At 44.2% G+C, this 18,959-nt stretch overlaps 3 protein-coding genes across 3 annotated transcripts; 1 reads left to right on the top strand and 2 right to left on the bottom strand.

Annotated features, from left to right (window-relative positions):
* Positions 1–264: 264 nt before the first annotated feature.
* On the bottom strand, positions 265–2,181 carry LOC117842421 (CDGSH iron-sulfur domain-containing protein NEET). The gene is made up of 2 exons (XM_034722878.2): positions 1,812–2,181; positions 265–525 (listed from the first exon to the last, which is right to left on the bottom strand). Exons 1-2 carry the CDS (start codon positions 2,021–2,023, stop codon positions 426–428), a joined length of 312 nt encoding a protein of 103 aa, XP_034578769.1. The 5' UTR covers positions 2,024–2,181; the 3' UTR covers positions 265–425.
* Positions 2,182–7,517: 5,336 nt separating this feature from the next.
* On the top strand, positions 7,518–9,859 carry LOC117843677 (GRF-interacting factor 10). The gene is made up of 3 exons (XM_034724343.2): positions 7,518–7,902; positions 8,663–8,887; positions 9,110–9,859. The coding sequence occupies exons 1-3, from the start codon at positions 7,638–7,640 to the stop codon at positions 9,424–9,426; spliced, it is 807 nt and encodes a 268-aa protein (XP_034580234.1). The 5' UTR covers positions 7,518–7,637; the 3' UTR covers positions 9,427–9,859.
* A 684-nt stretch (positions 9,860–10,543) lies between these two features.
* On the bottom strand, positions 10,544–14,374 carry LOC117843676 (uncharacterized). The gene is made up of 4 exons (XM_034724342.2): positions 13,854–14,374; positions 11,763–11,999; positions 11,444–11,661; positions 10,544–11,000 (listed from the first exon to the last, which is right to left on the bottom strand). The coding sequence occupies exons 1-4, from the start codon at positions 14,100–14,102 to the stop codon at positions 10,826–10,828; spliced, it is 879 nt and encodes a 292-aa protein (XP_034580233.1). The 5' UTR covers positions 14,103–14,374; the 3' UTR covers positions 10,544–10,825.
* Positions 14,375–18,959: the final 4,585 nt, after the last annotated feature.

Below are 18,959 nucleotides of genomic sequence, written 5' to 3'. Positions count from 1 at the left end.
GTCTCTATCTACAAGCTGCACAACTGTACTGAACTTCCTGCAGTCAGCAGGTACAGGCATGCGGTTATTGGGATGTTCCCAGGCCTTAAAAATCATGATGCAACCCATCAAGAGAACGAATGTACCGATGAAACATAACTTTCTCACCGGCAGAACCACAGCATAGCTCTCAAGGACAACGGCAAATCATAGGCTCATAACTTCATTGTCGTCCATCACCAAGCTAAGAACTACATATTTCGATGATTACCCATCATTCCGAACTACATAAGCAACTCATTTTATTTTCTGATTGAAGGATCAATTCAGTCGTGATAGGATGTTATAATTGCACACTTACAAAAAAAAAACTCATATATCATGACATTCGGATAGTGTTCGGCTCAACGCTCAACATAACCCTAGTAGGACAAAAGAAACTCCATCTACTTCTTAACGAGCAGGGGGCCCACATTATCACCAGTTGCTTTGTTGTGCTTCACATGAGCTCCATCGCACAGTGGGAATGTTCCTGATCTCCAGCACCTTATCACAAAGAAAGCAATCAAGGTCAGAACAGTTTGAAACCGTGAGCAAATACCAATGTGAAATAATAATTATGAAGTTGGAAATCTAAGTGGTTCAAACCATGCAGGACTCTGCAGATGCATATATCTGTACTCTGTAGTATAAAAACTCGATCAATCTTTGTGTAAAAGTTAACATTGTGGCTAAAGTTCTTTGCAAGACATGTAGAATTTCCATTCGCAAAAAAAAGGCATGTAGAATTTCCTGTGTGCGAGCCCCACTGCAAACACAAGAATTTGTTTGGATTGCTTTTCACAAGCAAATATTCTCACTGGCTGACATTTAGAATTGTATATGGTGTCAGTGCAAGTTCCTCTGCTGTTAGGTCATAACTACATCTAGTAGTCAGTAGATTATTCATATGGGTACAGTGGTGCTTGTTTGCAGAGATATTTAACTCCTGCCAAATGATCCATTTTTCAATTTTTTTCAACTCTTTAGTATGCTACTATGAGTATGTGATAGCATTAATTGTGCTCTATCACTTTGTGACACAGCATCTCTGATATTACTATATTAGTACAACAAATTCCACAAAGTTCTGAGGACCATGAATCAGAGCATCAAAAAGCATTACTTGATCACAGGGAATCTACTGCCTTCAGCTTAGTTCTTTCTTGCATGGACACTTCACTATTTATTACTAACAGAGTCCAGTTTAGCAGTACAATTAGTGTCAGATTGAATTAAATATAACAAATTTAGAAGTACAATGGGAAGATGTTTCTTATGTAGTACTTGTTCTGAAAGTAGTTTTCTTTAAGCTCATCTCAAGACTACAGAGAAATGAGTAAGCTGCTATTAGGATCCCTAGCACATTTAGGGTATTCAGAAAGAGTCAAAGTGCAGCGACTTCAAGCACGTGGAACTGAAAATGGTGTCTGAGTTTGCATTAACAAGAAGACCTACTCTTGCTTATTGACTTCTTCTTAGAATTATCATGGAAATACAGTGTTTGAGGATGAGTTGAACAGGCTGCCACGATATGAAGGTTAAACTAGCAATTCTATCAAGTAAAAAGGTAGTGCATTTTAAAGAACAGGATGCAAAATCGCAATGGCGCAACCCCAACGTAAGCAGAAGAAATCCCACAGTGCCATCATAGTGCGGTTAGATCAATCATCCATCTAAAATCATCAGCAAACTAGTACACTACACACGATGCTCTGCTCGTCTCCATCTCGGCATCAAGCAAGCATCGGGCATGCAAGAAAAACGGGAACCCGGTGAGATGCTGTCCGTACCGGCAGTAGGCGGTGAGCGGCTTGGCGAGCTCGCCGGTGAGGACGGTGTCGACGACCTTTTCCTCCTCCTTCCTGATGGTCGGGTTTATCCCGCCGCCCGCGCCCGCCTCTGCCCGCACGGCCACCAGGCCGCGCCGGGGCCTAGGCGCCTGCGCGGAGGGCGGGGCGACGACGGAGAGGCGGCACGCGGCGGCGCAGAACGGGGCCGCCATGGCTATTGGTTCTTGCTGGGCTCGGATTGGTTTGGTGGGGGAGTTGCGGTGGATGGCTTGGGTTCTTGGAGTCGGGGTCTCGGGAAGGTGTGCGTGGCCGCCTGTGGAGGATTTGGGGTGGGTGGCGGGCACGGGCCGCGGTGGCCAGATGGATGGTGCTGCGCCGCCGCGCTGCCCTTTAATTTATCGCTTCTCACGTGTCCTGGTTTTTCTTTGTATTTTGATATTCCCCCCCACGAATTTCACAAGCAAGCGGTGTACTACTAGGCTAGCTTAGTTTGATGGGTAAGGTAACAGCCTAGTTGCTATTCGTGGTGACCATCATGGCCGCCTTCAACACTACCAACCCGATCGTCGAACGTTTCCATCATGCAATCTCTCTATTAAATTTAAATTCAAGAGTGCCCTCAACTGTAGACTTATGAGGATAAGTAATCTCTGTATCAAACTTTTACATGTGGAACGTTTAAAAGTTTGACATGCTTCAACTCTAAGGTTGTGTTTGTTTCAGGTTGTAATTCCTCTGGACATGCGCGGAGCGTCATTGTGGCCATAAAGGGTTTTGAACCCCATTATCTCGTAAAAAAAATTTATGAAGATTTGTGCTGCAGTGCCAGTGCAGTCCGTCTAAGTTCAAGTGACTAGCTAATTCAGCTCATAAGGCATGAAATGGCCAACTAGAAATGGCCAAATGAGTGGTCAATTGAGATATGTTGTTATTTGCTTAGAGAAAATCTGAGATGTTTCACTAGTTTATTGTCCTAATCTCCTAATTTATATATTTGTTCGGATTTGGCAAATTGCCCCCTACATTTTCCTTCACGCTCCGCCTGTGCCTCTAGATAATATAAGTTGAATCGTAGATCATGGATACTATGGTAAAATACCACTATATGATCATTATACAATCACAAATAATATGATGAAATAAACTACCAACAAAGTGGTTTCAAGATGGTCTTCTACCCTACTACCCATAAATTGTAATCCAACTTATATAATTTGGGAGGGAAACAAATTGTTGGTGTCTTTTATAACTATCCAAAATGATCAGCTTTCAATTTTTTCATCTTATATAAGGTTTCCGTGCTAGGTTTCCCCTCTATGTCAATGTTTATTTGACGTGTTTGTTAGGGTTGGAGAAGAAAACTTGTGGTAGGCATCATTGTTATTACAAGTAACTAATACCAGAGTCGTCACCTTTCATACGTTGCCTTCCGCTGCTGTCTCTTACCGTGACAAAGACGATGGGATCTTTTCTGGTTTTCAGGTCGTAAAGGAATGGACAAGACACAAGAGAGTGAGTAACCATGACACGGTGACAGTCAAAATTGAGAATGAAGAAGAGCGCAGCGCTAGGAAACGGGCCGAATGGTTCTGCTGTTGATCCTCGCGTACCGACGCGCGGGTACGGCCACGGCCATAAAAGGCAGCAGGGCCTGCTCTGCCCGGTCGGTGAGACGTGAATGGGCCAGCCACTCTGTTGCTTCATGCACGCAGCAGCCGGCCGGTCGGCCCAACGGCCTTGATGGGCGTGACGTCCACGTGGGCTGGCCGGTCGGCCGCACCCACCCATCACGTCCGTCGTCGTGAGGCAGAGGCGCCAACAACACGGACGCTGTGGTGGGGGACCAAGGGCGCAGGCATGCAGCAAAGGTGGGGAACGAAGAAAGCGTGACCAAAAGGAGGAGGGGGAAAGGGAAAGCGGGGAAGACGGTGGTGGGCCACTGGCGGCGAGTGGGTGGTCGTGGTCACAAGCGAGCGTTCTCCGTTCACTCCGCCGCCTGCGCCACCTGAGTCCTGACTCACTGACCCGTTGGGTGTGCCTGGCAACGAGACGGCCTAGCCAGCCAGCCTGTCTCCGCATCTCTCACCGGCCACCGCCCGCATGTCCCCACTCTCCAGTCACTGCCTCACTGCTGCATGCGCTGCACGCCTGCACCGCACAGCTTTGCCAAAGTATATATGCTTCAAGACCATTGTGGCTCTACGGGACATGGTGCAAGGTGTTCAGTTAAATAGTCAGGAGGATATCATACGGTGGAGATGGACATCTAATGGTGAATATAACTCCAAGTCAGCATATGAAGCACAATTTCAGGGGACTTTCTCAAATCTGCAAGATGGCCACGTCTGGAGGGCTCATGCTGAAGGAAAGCTAAAATTCTTCGCGTGACTGCTTATTCAAAGGAAGATACTCACAGCAGATAAATTGTTGGCGAGAAGTTAGCCTTGCTCGGAAATTTATGCACTATGTGATCAAGCACCTGAAACGGCATTACACATTTATGTACATTGCTACTATGCAAAGGAAATTTGGTATCTTGTCTCCAATTGGGTGGGTTTTTCAGCACTAATCAGTTCAGGCAATGATCCTGATATTCATGAATGTTGGAGAGCAATCTTAGCGACTCTGAATGGAAGGCAAAGAAGATCGGTGGTAGCTATTCTTATGTACACCACATGGCACATTTGGAAGGAAAGAAAGAGAAGGATCTTTGAAAACTCAGTGTTGATGCCTGATCAAGTCTTTGGGCTCATTCAAAATGATGTTCTCATTCGAAGGAAGGCGTGTGGCACTCCTCTACTACGCGAAGAACTTCTTGCTGCCTAATGTTGCGATGTTTTCCATACTTCTTAGCGTTGTATGAGCATAATATTTTAGTATGCAATCGTTATGTAGCTCGTTTCTAGACTTTCTTTCTATCTTAAATGAAAGGCAGTGCTCCTGCCAATGTTTCAAAAAAAAAGACCATGATGTTGTATTCTATTCGCATAAACACTGATCTTTACACCTCCATACTTTTTTTTCAAAATGTAGAGAAATTGGACGTGTATAAGCAGATACTAATCCGAATACGAATCCTCTCATCTGCAATCCTGCAAACAAGGGTCGGATGTGTTGTTATTTGGTAGAACTACTTCTGAGAAGTGATTCAGTGATATAAGTGATTCTCTAGGTTAAATCGTACTCCCTCCATTCCAAATCTAGATATAGTATATGTCTAGGTACATAATAATATCTATAACCTAGAAAAGTCAAAACCACCTATAATTTGGAACGGAGGGAGTAAGTATGAAGTAATAGTAAGCAAGAAGTTTTCAGTTCCCATCTCTAGGCATAAGTCTTGATCACTTCACTTCAATATAAAAATTGAGAACACTAAGTATGGTACCAGACTTTCACACATGTGTCATTTTGCCATGTGCATCAAATCGAGGCAATGGCGAACTCTTCCAGCTCTTTTCGATAAGGTAACTCTAATAGGACTGATTTCTTTTTCCACATTGCCATTTCATTTTTTAATTCACGTTCTTTCTTTTGTCATAATGTTTTTTATGTCCATTTATTCATTTCATAAACTTATTCGCATCCGAAAAGCATGGGGTGTTGTACCATGCTCTTCCTTTCCATCTAACTATTTCCTAATGCTTCCATATAGGGTGAGACGTGTGAAAATAAAAATATCAAGCCTAGTGCATGGGTAAATTAGAACTCAACAAAAGAATCGTAATGTAGTGTACATGTGTGTTCTTTTATGACATCTCCAATGAGGCGATGACCTAGATATATTTGGGTTTTTTAGCCATACACTCATGGCCTTGTGCAAAGCATTGAGAGTATGCTTTGTCCACACATGTTACCAAGCACTAGCCAATCATTGATGGTGCGAAAAAAATGTGACTTATAGAGTTAATTACATTCTTGGCTAGTTATCCATACCTAGACACTTTTCAATATTGACTTTAAATCATCAACCAATGGTCCAAGGAACATATTACTATCTCCACCCAATTGCCAAGAACCTTGGATTGGCAATGATATCATAAAATGCTTTTGCTTCATACATAGCCAAGATAGAAAGGTTGTACATATAAAGAATCACGTTTGTAACAAGATGCTTGACATTCATGCAAGTATGCATATTCACAATATAAGATACATTTATTTGGATATGCATGTATTCTCACCACTTCCATCCCCAATGGACTCTTACAATCTTCTTATCTTTAAATGCGTTGAACAATTGGACAACTGGCATAAAACACTTTAAATGCGTTGGGTTGAGCGGGAAAAAAATATTAGTTGGTTAGGCATTCATCCAAGTAATGGAGTTGGCACCACGATCTTAATGTGATACTCGTGTCGGTTGCCTGAACTATTGGACAACTAGCGCAAAGCACTTACAAAAAAATTGATTAACTTGGAAGAAATGCCAATTTGTTAGGCATGCGTCCAGATTATTATGCATGTGTTCTACACTATGAAAGACGACACTTGTATTGTCATTTGAACCAACAAACAACTAGCATGAAGCACTTAAAAATGTTATGGAGTCGATGATATGTTTCCCGCGTCATGTTAGGTGACACTTGTATGGTCATTTGACTCATCAAACAACTAGTGCAAAGCACTTAAAAAGTTTGGGTTGACGTGGATGAAACATCAGTATGTCATTCTGTTGGGCATACATCCAGATTATCAAAACGATAATATGTGTTTCCACGTTATGTAAGATGACATATGTATAATCATCTGAAACCATCGCAGAACTGGTGTAAAGCAATTAAAAAATTGTATTATAGGGAAGAAACATTGGTTGGTTAGGCATGCATCCAAATTATGATGTAGATGCATGCTATCTCACCTCACCTGCTAAGGTGTTTTATAACGTTTTTGTTTAGGATAGGTGTGGCACGACATACCTCAGCATATTGCTAAGCAAACGACTGCAATTGTAGGTTACTTTTGTAATATTTAGGTTCAGTCCACAGGATACAATTAAATTCCAAAGAAATAACGATGCTATAAGATTTTAATATGCTTCATTATATGTTTAATATAAAAATAATTTTGAACGTAATGATCTTTTTGTGCATGCTAGCAAGCACAATTGAAGACGTGCTAGTATTCATGATCCTCTCTCATTTTTACAAATACGTATATCACCCCTAACAAGTATGGAAGTTAATGTAGAAGGTGGTGCAAAAAATTCCTAGAAAAAATATTCCATTATTAATATCTCCAAAATTTTGGATTGCTAGTACTAAGAATCATACATAATTGTTGTATATAATATCATGTAACTCTTTCAACTGAAAAAAAAAAAGAAAAGAAGTCCACGGAACCATATAAGCCTCCATCCTCACCTCTGGGTCTCAACCAAATAATCTAATCTAATGTGATTGATTGCACTAACAAAAAACACAAAAGAAACCGATGCTCACACACAGCACCTCCAGAAATAGAAAGCATGTCTTTTTAAAACCTTACCGTTCCCATGCCAATGCAGCAATGCACCACCATTCAATGCCCAGAATCCAGCGGCCATAGTCTCACCCAAACCCCCGGGTGCACCTAGCGATTTGGGTTCGAGAGCTTCCCCTCCCCTCCGAACGCCGCACCCGCACCTGATAACACCAGTGCCCCCATCTTTTTTCCCCTTCTGCACGGCCCCGTCCTCCTCCCTCCCACCCCTACCCGCGCCCGTCAAAGCGAGAGCGCCGTATCACCGGCCTTTCCTCCCCCCCTCACCCCTACCCCCACCCCCCCGATCCGCGCCACAAAGATACCTTTCCCCCCGCTCCCTCGCGCCGCCGTTTTGCTGCGACCATGGCGGCGGAGGGGGAGGCCAAGAACCCGTCTGGCGGCGGCGGAGGTGGAGGCGGAGGAGGGGATAACCCCCAGTTAGAGGCGGCGCCGGTGGCGCCGGCGCCCGCTGAGGGGGAGGCTCTGCAGGAGGCCGTAGCGCAAGGGACGGGACAAGAACCGGAGGGGGAGAAGGCGGATCGAGAGGGGGAGAAGGACGACGGCGCGTGCAGAGATCTGGTCCTGGTCGAGGATCCGGAGGCGGTCGCCGTCGAGGATCCGGAGGAAGGTACGGTGGCTATTCCTGCAGAGCTTCTCTCCCGGCTATTGGCCGTAGTACTAGACTACTAGTTGCCGCTGTTGCTGCTAGTGTATCGGCTGTCAGATGCATGGATACAGTAGTGCTAGTTCTTGATGTCTTTCCCTTTACTGAAACAGTTGCCGAGAAACAAAAAGGAAAGAAAATATTCTTTTTGGGTGCTGGTAACTTTACTTGCCAATAAATTGCACAGCAGTTTTGTTTCACCTCGCAAGGCTGAGGTTATTTGTTTAGTGTATCTACACTGTAACTTGTCGTTTATACAGATTTAACAGCGCCTTTTGTTGTTATGTACGAGGGGATTTCAGGGTTTTTTTTCTCTTGCTCTGTTCTGGTTGTATTGATAGTTTTGTTCTGTTGCTGAGAATACATGCAAAACATCATAGTTATTGTTGTGGTGCAAATCTGTTAATTCTCTTAGTTACTTATAAAGGTTAATGGCTTCAGAAAAGGTAGTTTGTTTTATTATAACTCCTTTATTAGGTTTGTTTGACTTGTAGCCATGCTAGACCTTCCTTTCACTTCCTTCGCTGTTATGTTAGCTTTCCCTGATACAATGAAGAGTTTGAAGCTTATTAATGTTATGCAACCTATTGTTTTGTCTGTCTTTTTGTGCTCGCTGTTCGAACTAAGTACTCGAGCATGCATCTATGTATTCAGAGTTTATATCTATTTGCCCTTGAAGTTCTTCTCTGAGCACCTCTGAGAATTTTTATTCATTTGGTTACAGCTGCAGCAATAGCAGCACTTCAGGAAGAAATGAAAGCTCTCGTGGCATCGATCCCTGATGGTGCTGGTGCAGCATTCACAGCAATGCAACTTCAGGAGCTAGAGCAGCAGTCCCGGGTGTATCAGTACATGGCTGCTCGAGTACCTGTGCCTACTCACCTCGTCTTCCCCATATGGAAGAGTGTAACCGGTGCATCCTCTGAAGGCGCCCAGAAGTACCCTACCTGTATGCCTTCTAACCTGTCTCATCATCTGTGTGCTCTTGTGAAAATCTGTTGAATTTTTGGACGACTTCACCAAAGTATTCCTGGTTGAATTAGAGGTAGTGATTAGTGAAGGAACCTGGTTGAATTAGGCTTAAGGCACCTTATTAAATGCATAATGTTGGAGATTCATGTATATGAATTATTTAGGCATCCTAACAGATCTGTATAACTGCATTGAACAGTGATGGGCTTGGCAACACTATGCTTGGACTTTGGGAAGAACCCTGAGCCGGAACCTGGGAGGTGCCGGCGAACAGATGGTAAAAAGTGGCGATGCTGGAGAAGTACTATCCCAAACGAGAAATACTGTGAGCGCCATATGCATCGTGGCCGCAAACGTCCTGTACAGCTTGTTGTCGAAGACAACGAGCCTGATTCTGCATCAGGATCGAAATCCACTCCTGGCAAGGCTACCGAAGGTGCCAAGAAGGCTGATGACAAGACTCCAAGTAGCAAGAAGCTTGCAGTGGCAGCACCTGCTGCAGTGCAGTCTACATAATTGATGCAGCATTAGTAGTCGCAGAAAGAGCATAACAGCGCTGGCAACTAGCGCCCGCTTCTTATTGCATGTAATCCGCAAAAGACTGTAGTGTGGTCTTAGCTATAACCTCACTAAGCAAGCACAGTGTCTTGTGGGAGGAAGCCGCAAGAACTTCCCTTTAGCTGTCACTGAAAATTTCACTCTTAGGTGTATAGTTTGATTTAGCTTTGTCGTGCCTTCGGCCTTCAGGTAGGCGATGCGGCATGATCTGATAAATCCTCCCTGAACTGACAATGTCGCATTGTGACCCAAGAAGCCAATGGAAGAACCTGAGACTGGATACTGTGCTTTTTGATGTTTTACCTTTATTGGCCTGTGCACAATTGTGTGATTTGTCAGTTGTATAACAAGTGGAAGATCCTTAATTTGATGCCCTGTGGAGATTCAGTTACCTCCTGGATGTGCGGTGATTCTGTTCTGTTAATGTGGATTATATTTCAGGTTCCAAAATTGCCCGGTGTTCTTGGATGTGCATGTTTTAATGATATAAATATTCCCTCAATTACAAATTACTATTTATTTTGGTTTTTCTAGATTCATAGCTTTTACCATGCACCTAGATATATGCTATGTCTAGATACGTAGAAAAAATATTACCTAGAAAAAGTCAAAACGAATTGTAATTTGGGAGAGAGAGAGAGAGAGGGTGCGCTAAAGATGCGTGACCTGCACCCAAATTGGGTAAAGAAAGGTTTCAGTTACTTTCTGACATATTTCAAGCTCATAGAAAATTCGCTTGAACACGTGCTTAATTTGGGTTATCGTACGCAATATTAATGGAGCAATGGTGATTTATTTCTGTACCAGGTACTTCTTCCTTTATTGAGATGGTGACGACTGGTTCAAAATCAATTGTCCTTGCATGAATATAAATAGCATTGAATTTGAGGGCAAGTATAAGCTATTGGTTAGAGAGTTCTGCAAGCTAGAAACACACAACAATTGCATTGTCCAAACGTTGCAGGGGCATAACGATGCATCCCTACAGAACACGCGAATCGTGCCTGCGGAAAGCTGTGGATATCGACGCTGCAGGCATCCAACAGTCCACATCTTTGTTATACTTACAAGCAGCTTGAAGGGAAGGAGAAAGTTTCGCTTTAGAATATACATCGCGCAAAGCAATACATTGATGAAGTTGATGGTTCTCTCTACAGAAAACAAAACAAGAAAAAGAACGGAAAACGTAAGTGTTTTCTGGGTCTATTTTCTTTACAATTGCTGCATCACCCTCCCCTCTGATGGTTGTAGTCAGGTAGTCGACGCAGGAAACCAGATTAGTAGCAAGTGTTTATACATAGTACACCTGAACGGAAACTAGTTTCTCGGGTTTGATCCAGAGCACAGGCTCTTGAGCTCAGAATATCTCATCCTCCGCTTGGAGCTTTTGAAGCGCTTTCTTTGCATAGATAGTGATCGCAGCAGTGGAAGCTGCAGCGATTGTGAAGCCGATTCCGTTGTAGATGATCTGATCCACTGACAAGAAGGAGCCTTGGCTAGTTGCCAAAGCCAAGCTTTGAAGAAGTTTTCCACTGCTCGAAAATTGACAGAGGTTAGTTTCTCAAGATTGATAGAGATACAGGAAATATATCTTACAACAGCTCTATTTTTTTGAAGTTTATGCTCAGTTGATCATATCAAAATAGCAAGGAATAGGTTGCACATCATGACTTGTCGATTTAAAAAAGAAACATGCATACCAAAACATATATTATAAACAAGAGCATATCAGGTATAGAACAAGCTAATTGACAAACCAATGAACGACTACGAAAACAATCAATGAACAATTACGAGAAACGGATCACGAAAAAGTAAATCAGATATAACATGATAAAAGTTGCACCTAAAGTGCTAATAGGTGCTACATATTAGTTTAATAACACAAATTCACCACAATGGGCACCACCACACAAAGGCAGAAATACTACATCATCAGAGGAAGAAAGGGCTAGGAGATATGTTATGTACAAACCTGTATATTGCAAGGAAAGTTTCATGTATGGTTCCAGCCATGGAACCAGCTATGTATGGGCAATATTTGACATTCGTAGCCACAGAAGCGTAGTTAAAAACTATATATGGAAATGGAGAAATCCTGAGTAAAGCAACAGCCTTAAATTGATGATGCCAATCTCCTTCACCAGCAAGCCTTACAAAAGCTGCTTTCTTTGGCCACTTTTCCAACCATCTCTGCAGGGCAATTTTCAACCAAAATTTCAAAACCAAGTAATCAGTTTCCTATTCTATTTGGATAAAACGTGAGGGAGAAAAGATGACAGTAAGAGACTCACATGTATCCTACAGTGAAATGCAGAGCCTATAAAATACGGCAATGACATGCCTATGCTCATCCCCGCTGTGATTATCAAAAAGCCATAAAGATATCCAAAAGTCATCCCCGCAAGCCACATGAAGGGTGAAGAAGGTAACAAAATACTTGGGAATAAGGCGATTGCGCCAAAACATATTAGAGCAATAGCTGGTCTGCTGAAAGTTGTTGATTCCCAGTAAAGAATAGGTGCAACAACCTGTCAATGACAACGTGGAAATCAAGGTCAGCGAGAAACTAAGAACATAATTCCAGGGATATCAGGGCATTGAAAGCTACTGAAGTAAGCCAAGTAACCGGTCTATTCAAGTTGACTATAAGGTGGTCACACCCATTTGGTGCAGATAAATAGATGATGCAACCAATTCACTTCCATTCAACACAATGATATTGTTAGTTCTATGGTCTGCTGAACTGGAGATGTTAAGAGTCCAACATTTAGCATAACTGATCAACTTCCTTGGAGAACTCTGTCCCATATAATTTATTTCAAAGGTTGCAAACAAGCAGCGTCCACAAGCACATGACCTCTATTTATGGCTGCTCCTTGCATGTGCTATTGTCCTATTGTACATAAGCATCTGGTCCAACCTGATATTGTAAACCTTTGGAAGGGGTAATAAGGTTTAATTACCAATTGTGGGTAGAGCTGTAAACATAAATTTGATAGCACTTCCAATCCTTCCATAACAAAATGGTGTCACAACTAATAGCATTATAGGACCATTCTGGTCAATTTATGTAGTTGTGAAAGCACAAACAATAAGGGAGCATTAGTTCATATCTTAAAAGCCAATCACAGGCAATCACTAGCATTAGCTGAAAGCTGTGGCTCATTGGTGTATGATTTTTTTTTTGTTTTCCAAGAGTCGTTACACACTAGCACAATTTTAAGTTCACTCCACTCATTAACAATGACATCCTCATCCAAACCAGACATCCCCAAAAATTGGCTTTTGAAGCAATCTATTAATATTCTGTGCCATAATAAATTAAAATCCTTGAACGCACTACAATAAAATAAGCTCGCAAAACATAACTTATATCACCAACTACAACAACCTCAACATCCAGCCAAAAAGATATTGCCAAAAAGTACGTCTAATATATTCCTCCTGAACTTCCAGGCTTTCACAACAGAGTTTGCTTCCAAGCAAGACCTCAATGAAGTGGGTCCAGAGCCCAAATGCCAGGACAAGCTGTAGTTGTTCCAGCCTTCCAGGTACCACTTCCATGTGCCATTGCTTGTTGTAACTATGCTTTTCTTGATCAAAACGAGATCATTTAGTTAAAAGGCTATGGAAGAATTGTAAGTCTGATGTCCCTGACAACTAAGATTAACAGTACCACATCTTTGCAACCAAAAAAAATCAATAACCAATTGGATTGTGAGATTATTCCTACCCATCCACCTTTTAATGAAAGCATATACACTACCGAAGCACCAAGAGTGTAGACCCCACATGTTGGGCCACTAGATATTGTGAAAGGCATTGGCCGTGTCTAAACTTGGCGAATTGGCAAAGCATCTCTCCATCTCCCATATTCCAGCTGGGAATAATGCTAAATTCACACATTGAACACCAACGTCCCCATCCGACCGAATCATCTCCAAAACTGAAATCGCAAGGAAATCTATTGGTAGCTTTCTTCCCACTACCAAAGAACTGGTTATTCTAAGTTCTGCTACACAATGAGATCCTAGAACGCCCAACAACCTCATACTCCAGCTGATAATAGAGGCGAAGGGAAAATTAGTCACATCACCTATTCTTACGAGCTAGCCACGAAAAGAAAGACCGTATCAATACAAATAGAGCAATGAAATTGTTTCTACCACAAACAGAAAATATCAGCAAATATCCAAACATTCCTACACAAATCGCAAACCGCGGCGCAATCGACGACCCGACGGACACAGACCGAGCAGAATTAGAAGAGAAAGTGTGGAAAGATCTCGCGTTTGCGACGAATCTCCGCACGATCCGCGACGGGAGCAATCGAGGCGGCGGCGGAAAGGGGCGGCAGGAGAGAAGGGGGCGAAAGCGCGCACCTTCTTAATGACGAGCGGGCCGAGGAAGACGACCGCAGCAGCTCCGGCCCCCGCAAGGAAGATCCCGAGCACGGCGACCTTTGCCCACCACCGGATCGCGCGCCACCGGAGCACCGTCGGGCACTCCGCCGCCGCGGCCGCCTTGACGGCCGTCGCGGCGTCGGCCTCCCCCTTGACCGCCACCTCCACCTCCTCCGGGATCCTCACGTACTCGCCGTGTCTGCCATTGGCGGACCCCGGCGAACCCATCGACCGTGGGGACGCGATCAGGCTAGCATCCGCGGGGGGACGCGGCCCCGGGCTGTTCGGGTGGGGAACCGCCGGATCGGCAGGGACCCGAGCGGAATTTGGCTCGGGCCGGGCGGGTTCCGGCGAGCTCGGCGTGGTCGGGGATGAGCGGGCCTAGGGTTTGGGTCGGGGAGGCCGGAGGCGTTTATGATACGGAGGTGGAGGAGAGAGGCAACGGCATTGGAGCGGACTCGGGGAGAGAGAGAGCGGGCGCCAGAGGGGAGGAAGGGAATACTAATTTCTGTGAGTTTTTTAATGGCGAGATTTTTTCGGGTGGGAAAGGAGGATGATAACGTGGAAATGTCGTATTTGCCCCTCTAGTTGTTTACTCTATTTGGAGGATGTGGTTTTCCTTATGCATGTACAAATTACAGGAGGTGTACGACAAGAGTGTGTGGGTGAGTAAATTTGGATACTATAATAAATTTGTAATATGTATTTGTAAAAGTAGGTTCCTTGTGTTGCCAAGTTCCATTACAAAAGTATCAAATCTTATGTTGAGTTTTCATGAATGTTATTTATTTACTTATCAGATTCGTGCGTTAACAGTTGGATCCTCCTTAAAGGCTAGTTGGTCCATCAATTCGATAGAGCAAAATAGCTATATCTAAATTTTTACATGAAAACCTATCACAAAAATCACCACATAACTTGATATACCAAATCATGCTCCTTTAAGACTAATCAGTCATGACCGAAGCAAACTGCCAAATCCTAGGTGAAAATTCAGTATAGAAAACCACCTAGAATATCATTGTCTAAGTGATGCTCCCTGTATTATTGCCTTCAAAAGGTACAGTAGTTGATTGAAAAGCTAGGTACCACATAGACGTAATAAAGTTCTATTTTTAGAGGTGTCAGATGCCAAAAAGAAATCTCACTATCGATGTTTGTGGTTTGAGGCCGTGCACGGATCCACGAGCATATCATGTGTGCTTTCTTGGCATACATTGACCATGACGTTTTGCATGCATCGGCGCCTTGCGTACTGTCGTACATACATATATGGACCCACCAGAAGGTTTGGACAGTCTTAAATATGGGGCTGGACATCGAGATGCATCTAACATGAAGACCATGGCGCACGACGGTGAAGTATATATGAAAAGGCATGAACTAGTCAAGAATTAAAAAAGTACTCGTTGTAATAAGAGTAGAATTCTTTTAGTCGTATCCGATTAGTATTCTGTAACCTTGCCCCGACTATATAAGGCGAGGCAGGAACTCCCTCCAAAGCAATTCAATCCAACCAACACACATGACGCAGGGTATTACGTAATCTCGGTCCGAATCTATCTAAATCGTGTGTCTGCGTTTATTCCTTATCTCGACGAGCCCCACTAACCAAAATACTACCTCGGTTACCTCATTCGGTAGATTGTCGGGTCTAAATTCCGACACGTGCCTTGTATAAAAAAATATGGAAAAAAAATCATTACGCCCAAAAATCGGGGGTAGCTGCGAGCACAACGAGGATGAACGTGTAGTAAAGAGCAAGGGCATTTACGTAACTGCTTTGCTGAAACTCAAAACAGCATCATCATCATCGTGTATTAATCCGGACCCGGTGGAGCTCTGCCGGTAAACGTGGCTCTTTTGGGAGGTCGGGGGCGTTTGGGCCACCCGGTCGAGCCCCAACCCAGGGGCCCACGTTCAGTGACAGCGGGGGCGTGGCGTGCGGTGTGGTCTGACCGAGCCCAGCTCAGCTCAGCCGCAGCTCCGCAGCGGGCGGGCGGTCGGCAGCCGAAAGCGACCGCCGACGCGCCTCCACCGGTAGGGGTCCCCCGACGGTCGGAACGGTGGCAGTTGTTTCTTGGAGTTTAGCCCACGCCTCCTGGCGCGCGGGCCCCGCCACGTCAGTGAGTGCCGTTCACGCGTACGGCGCGCGCAGCGAGCCGAGCGAGGTGCGTGCTTCGTCAGTGAGCCTGCTGACTGCTGTGCTGCGCAGGAAGAGGATAGGGTAGGGGAGCATGGTCAAAACTCAAAAGGTGAAGATTCGTCTCGTTTCGCCCGTGCACGCACAAGCAGTGAGAAGTGAAATCCCAAAAAGGAAAAAACTGATTGGCGACCCCCTTTCTTCTTGCTAGACTAGTTGCTTGCTACCTGTGCGGTGAAAGATGTAGTGCTAAGAGTCGGCACGGAAAGAGATGGCACTTGCTCGTATTTTTGTGTATCGAAGAGCAAGGGAGCTGCTATCCAAAAATTTAGCAAGTCGGTAAGAAAGAGTTGCTATCTAACTTTTCATCCTATCCAATTTATCAAACTTCCTCTCACAAATCAAACTTGACAAAGGCTTGTCAAGTCAATTTGCCTTGCCAAAGTATGGATCCCACGCACAGTAATTGCTAGAATGTAGAGTGCAAAATGGAAAGATTGTTGTAGTGCGAAATGGAGAGACTGTTGGAGTGGATGGAGAGTGTATATTTTTAGAGAGGAAGCTAGCTATTGGGATTTGGAGATGAAAAATGGATAGTTTGTTGGAATGAGCAACTCCATATAAAGAGAAATCTTTTTACCAATTTGGATAGAGAGTCAAATGAAAAAGCAAAAATGATAGTCTGTTAGCTGCAAAGCTACTTCCACCCACGAGCACGAAGGGTGAAGATGTAGCGGGTGGTCTTTTGACGAGGATGTTTTGCCTCTGTTTTATATTATATTATAAGACCGTACAAACATAGGGAACCGTGATTGAACGCAAAATACCTGAAATAATTAAGCATTCGTGACTAGGTGGAATATTGAAGTTAGAAAAGGGACACGTTTAATCTGCCGTAGAATTTATTTGTAGTGTAAATCGATATCAAAATTCCATTAAACACAGGCCGTGGATATCCAATAAACTAAGAACCTATTTTTGGACCAAAAATATCTTCATGATGGAATTATTTTGGCATGTAAAAATTCAAAATGTGTCGGATCCAACAATCACTGGTTTTCCCTCCGTTCGGTCGTTTTAACTATTTAGATTCATACGCTTTGTTATGCTCTTAGTAGATATACTCTATGTCTACGTGCATAATAATATCTATATATTTAGAAAAGTCAAAATGACCTATAATTTGGGATGGAGAGAGTAGATAAGCTAATTAAGCAGGAAGCCCGTTAGAAAAAAAAACTGGACACGGACGGAGGACACAGTTTGAACCTCGAAGGAAGCCATGAATGAATCTACATAACCAGTATGTATAAAGGAGGAGAGCGACACCAACTGAACCATATGTCCATATGCGTTGGCTCCCATCAGCACATGATCGCACGGCTTTCTGCTGGATCACCCTGAAACAAATGCTACCCTACTCGTTCCTCTCTGCTCTGTGTCAACTGTCAATGGATATTAACGGCACACTTGCGATAAAGAAAAACAAAGGTAGCATACAGATCGACCACTAGCTTCATCTCGATGATCAATCATGAGGCTCTGGTATATGTCCAGCTCGATCGGCACGTTCACAATGAATGATCGACGGACCCCCAGTTCTACTCGACACAACCATGTGACCTTTCGTGCCCAATGATACGTGGAGCAACAAAAAGAATGCGCTTCTGCTCCAATGATTTGGCTTGCATTATATTGGTTCATACTGGCTTTGGACAGCGCCTAAAGCCCCGTTCGGATCAGAGTGGATTTTCAGAATGCAGAAGCTAGAACCTGGAGCTCCTCCAAACGGGTCAGATTCTAGCTCAGATTTTAGGGTGTGTTTGTAACTGAAACTGTTTGGCTGGTTGTCTAGATTCAGATTTTGAAAAGAGGAGAATACAGTGGAATGGACATATGTACCCTTCAACATGGGATGGTTTTTTTAGTCATAACAAGAAAAAATAAAACGATGAAAAACATTAGTTGTAGTAATAAATTGATGGACCCAATGTTGGAATATATTATTAGTGGTGTCATAATACAGGGTTGTGCATCGGTATTCAAAAAGAGTACACGATCCAAAATAACGAGGAGTGGCAGGTGCTGTTTCTTAGAAAGTAGATAGGGAGTACAATAATTAGGAGCCAGAATCTATGCGAAACCACCCTCTGGCCGTTTCGACCGGGCACAAATGGAGAAACAATTCACACGTGAAACGTTTCGCAAAAACTGCGTTTGGCAGTGTTTCTGCCGTTTCTCATGAGATATTGAATCGATTCTGCTTGCCAAACGCGCCTTTAGAATCTAGATTTTGTATTATGTGAATCCCAAAAACTTCTCAATAGTTGATTTCACCAGATTTTAGAATCTAAGAATCCAAACAAGTTCACCTAAATTTTGCCTAGAATCTAGATTTTGGAAATCCATCTAAAATCCAGATTTTCAGAAGAGGGGGTTACTAGTTTAATCCAGGTATGCCTCGCCTACCCCCGACCTCCCCGCCGCCGCCACCACCGCCGCCCCACCTTCCGCCGGCGCGGCAGCCCCGGCTTGCATCGCCCACGCTCCTCCGCCGCTATACGCGCCTCGCACCACTGAGGCGGCATCGACCCCCACTGCCCGACCTGAGTCACCAGCGACTTCCCCACCACCGCCGCCCAGATCCGGCAGACCTACTGTAGATCCGGTGAGCTTCGTTCCTGATTCGCAGAGCTCCACTCGTCAGGGACATGGCTCCCCTCATTCTTACGCCGAAGCGGTCCGTGGCCGGCGCCCCAACAGCGCGGATCTGCGCCCCCACCAACCGAGCTGCGCTTCCATTACTGCGGAGAGGAATAACTCCTTCCAAACCCGCGCCGCCCTCCGCGCCCCTGCCTCGGGCAGGGTGTGGCCTCAACCCCGTCGCGTCGAAGCCTCGCCGGAGCACAGCTGGCACACAGTACGAGAGAAGTACTGGTGGA

This window comes from Setaria viridis, chromosome 2 (assembly GCF_005286985.2).
Source record: "Setaria viridis chromosome 2, Setaria_viridis_v4.0, whole genome shotgun sequence".
NCBI lineage: Eukaryota > Viridiplantae > Streptophyta > Magnoliopsida > Poales > Poaceae > Setaria > Setaria viridis.
Note: the sequence above shows the minus strand (reverse complement) of the source record. Positions and strands in the feature narration are given on the sequence as shown.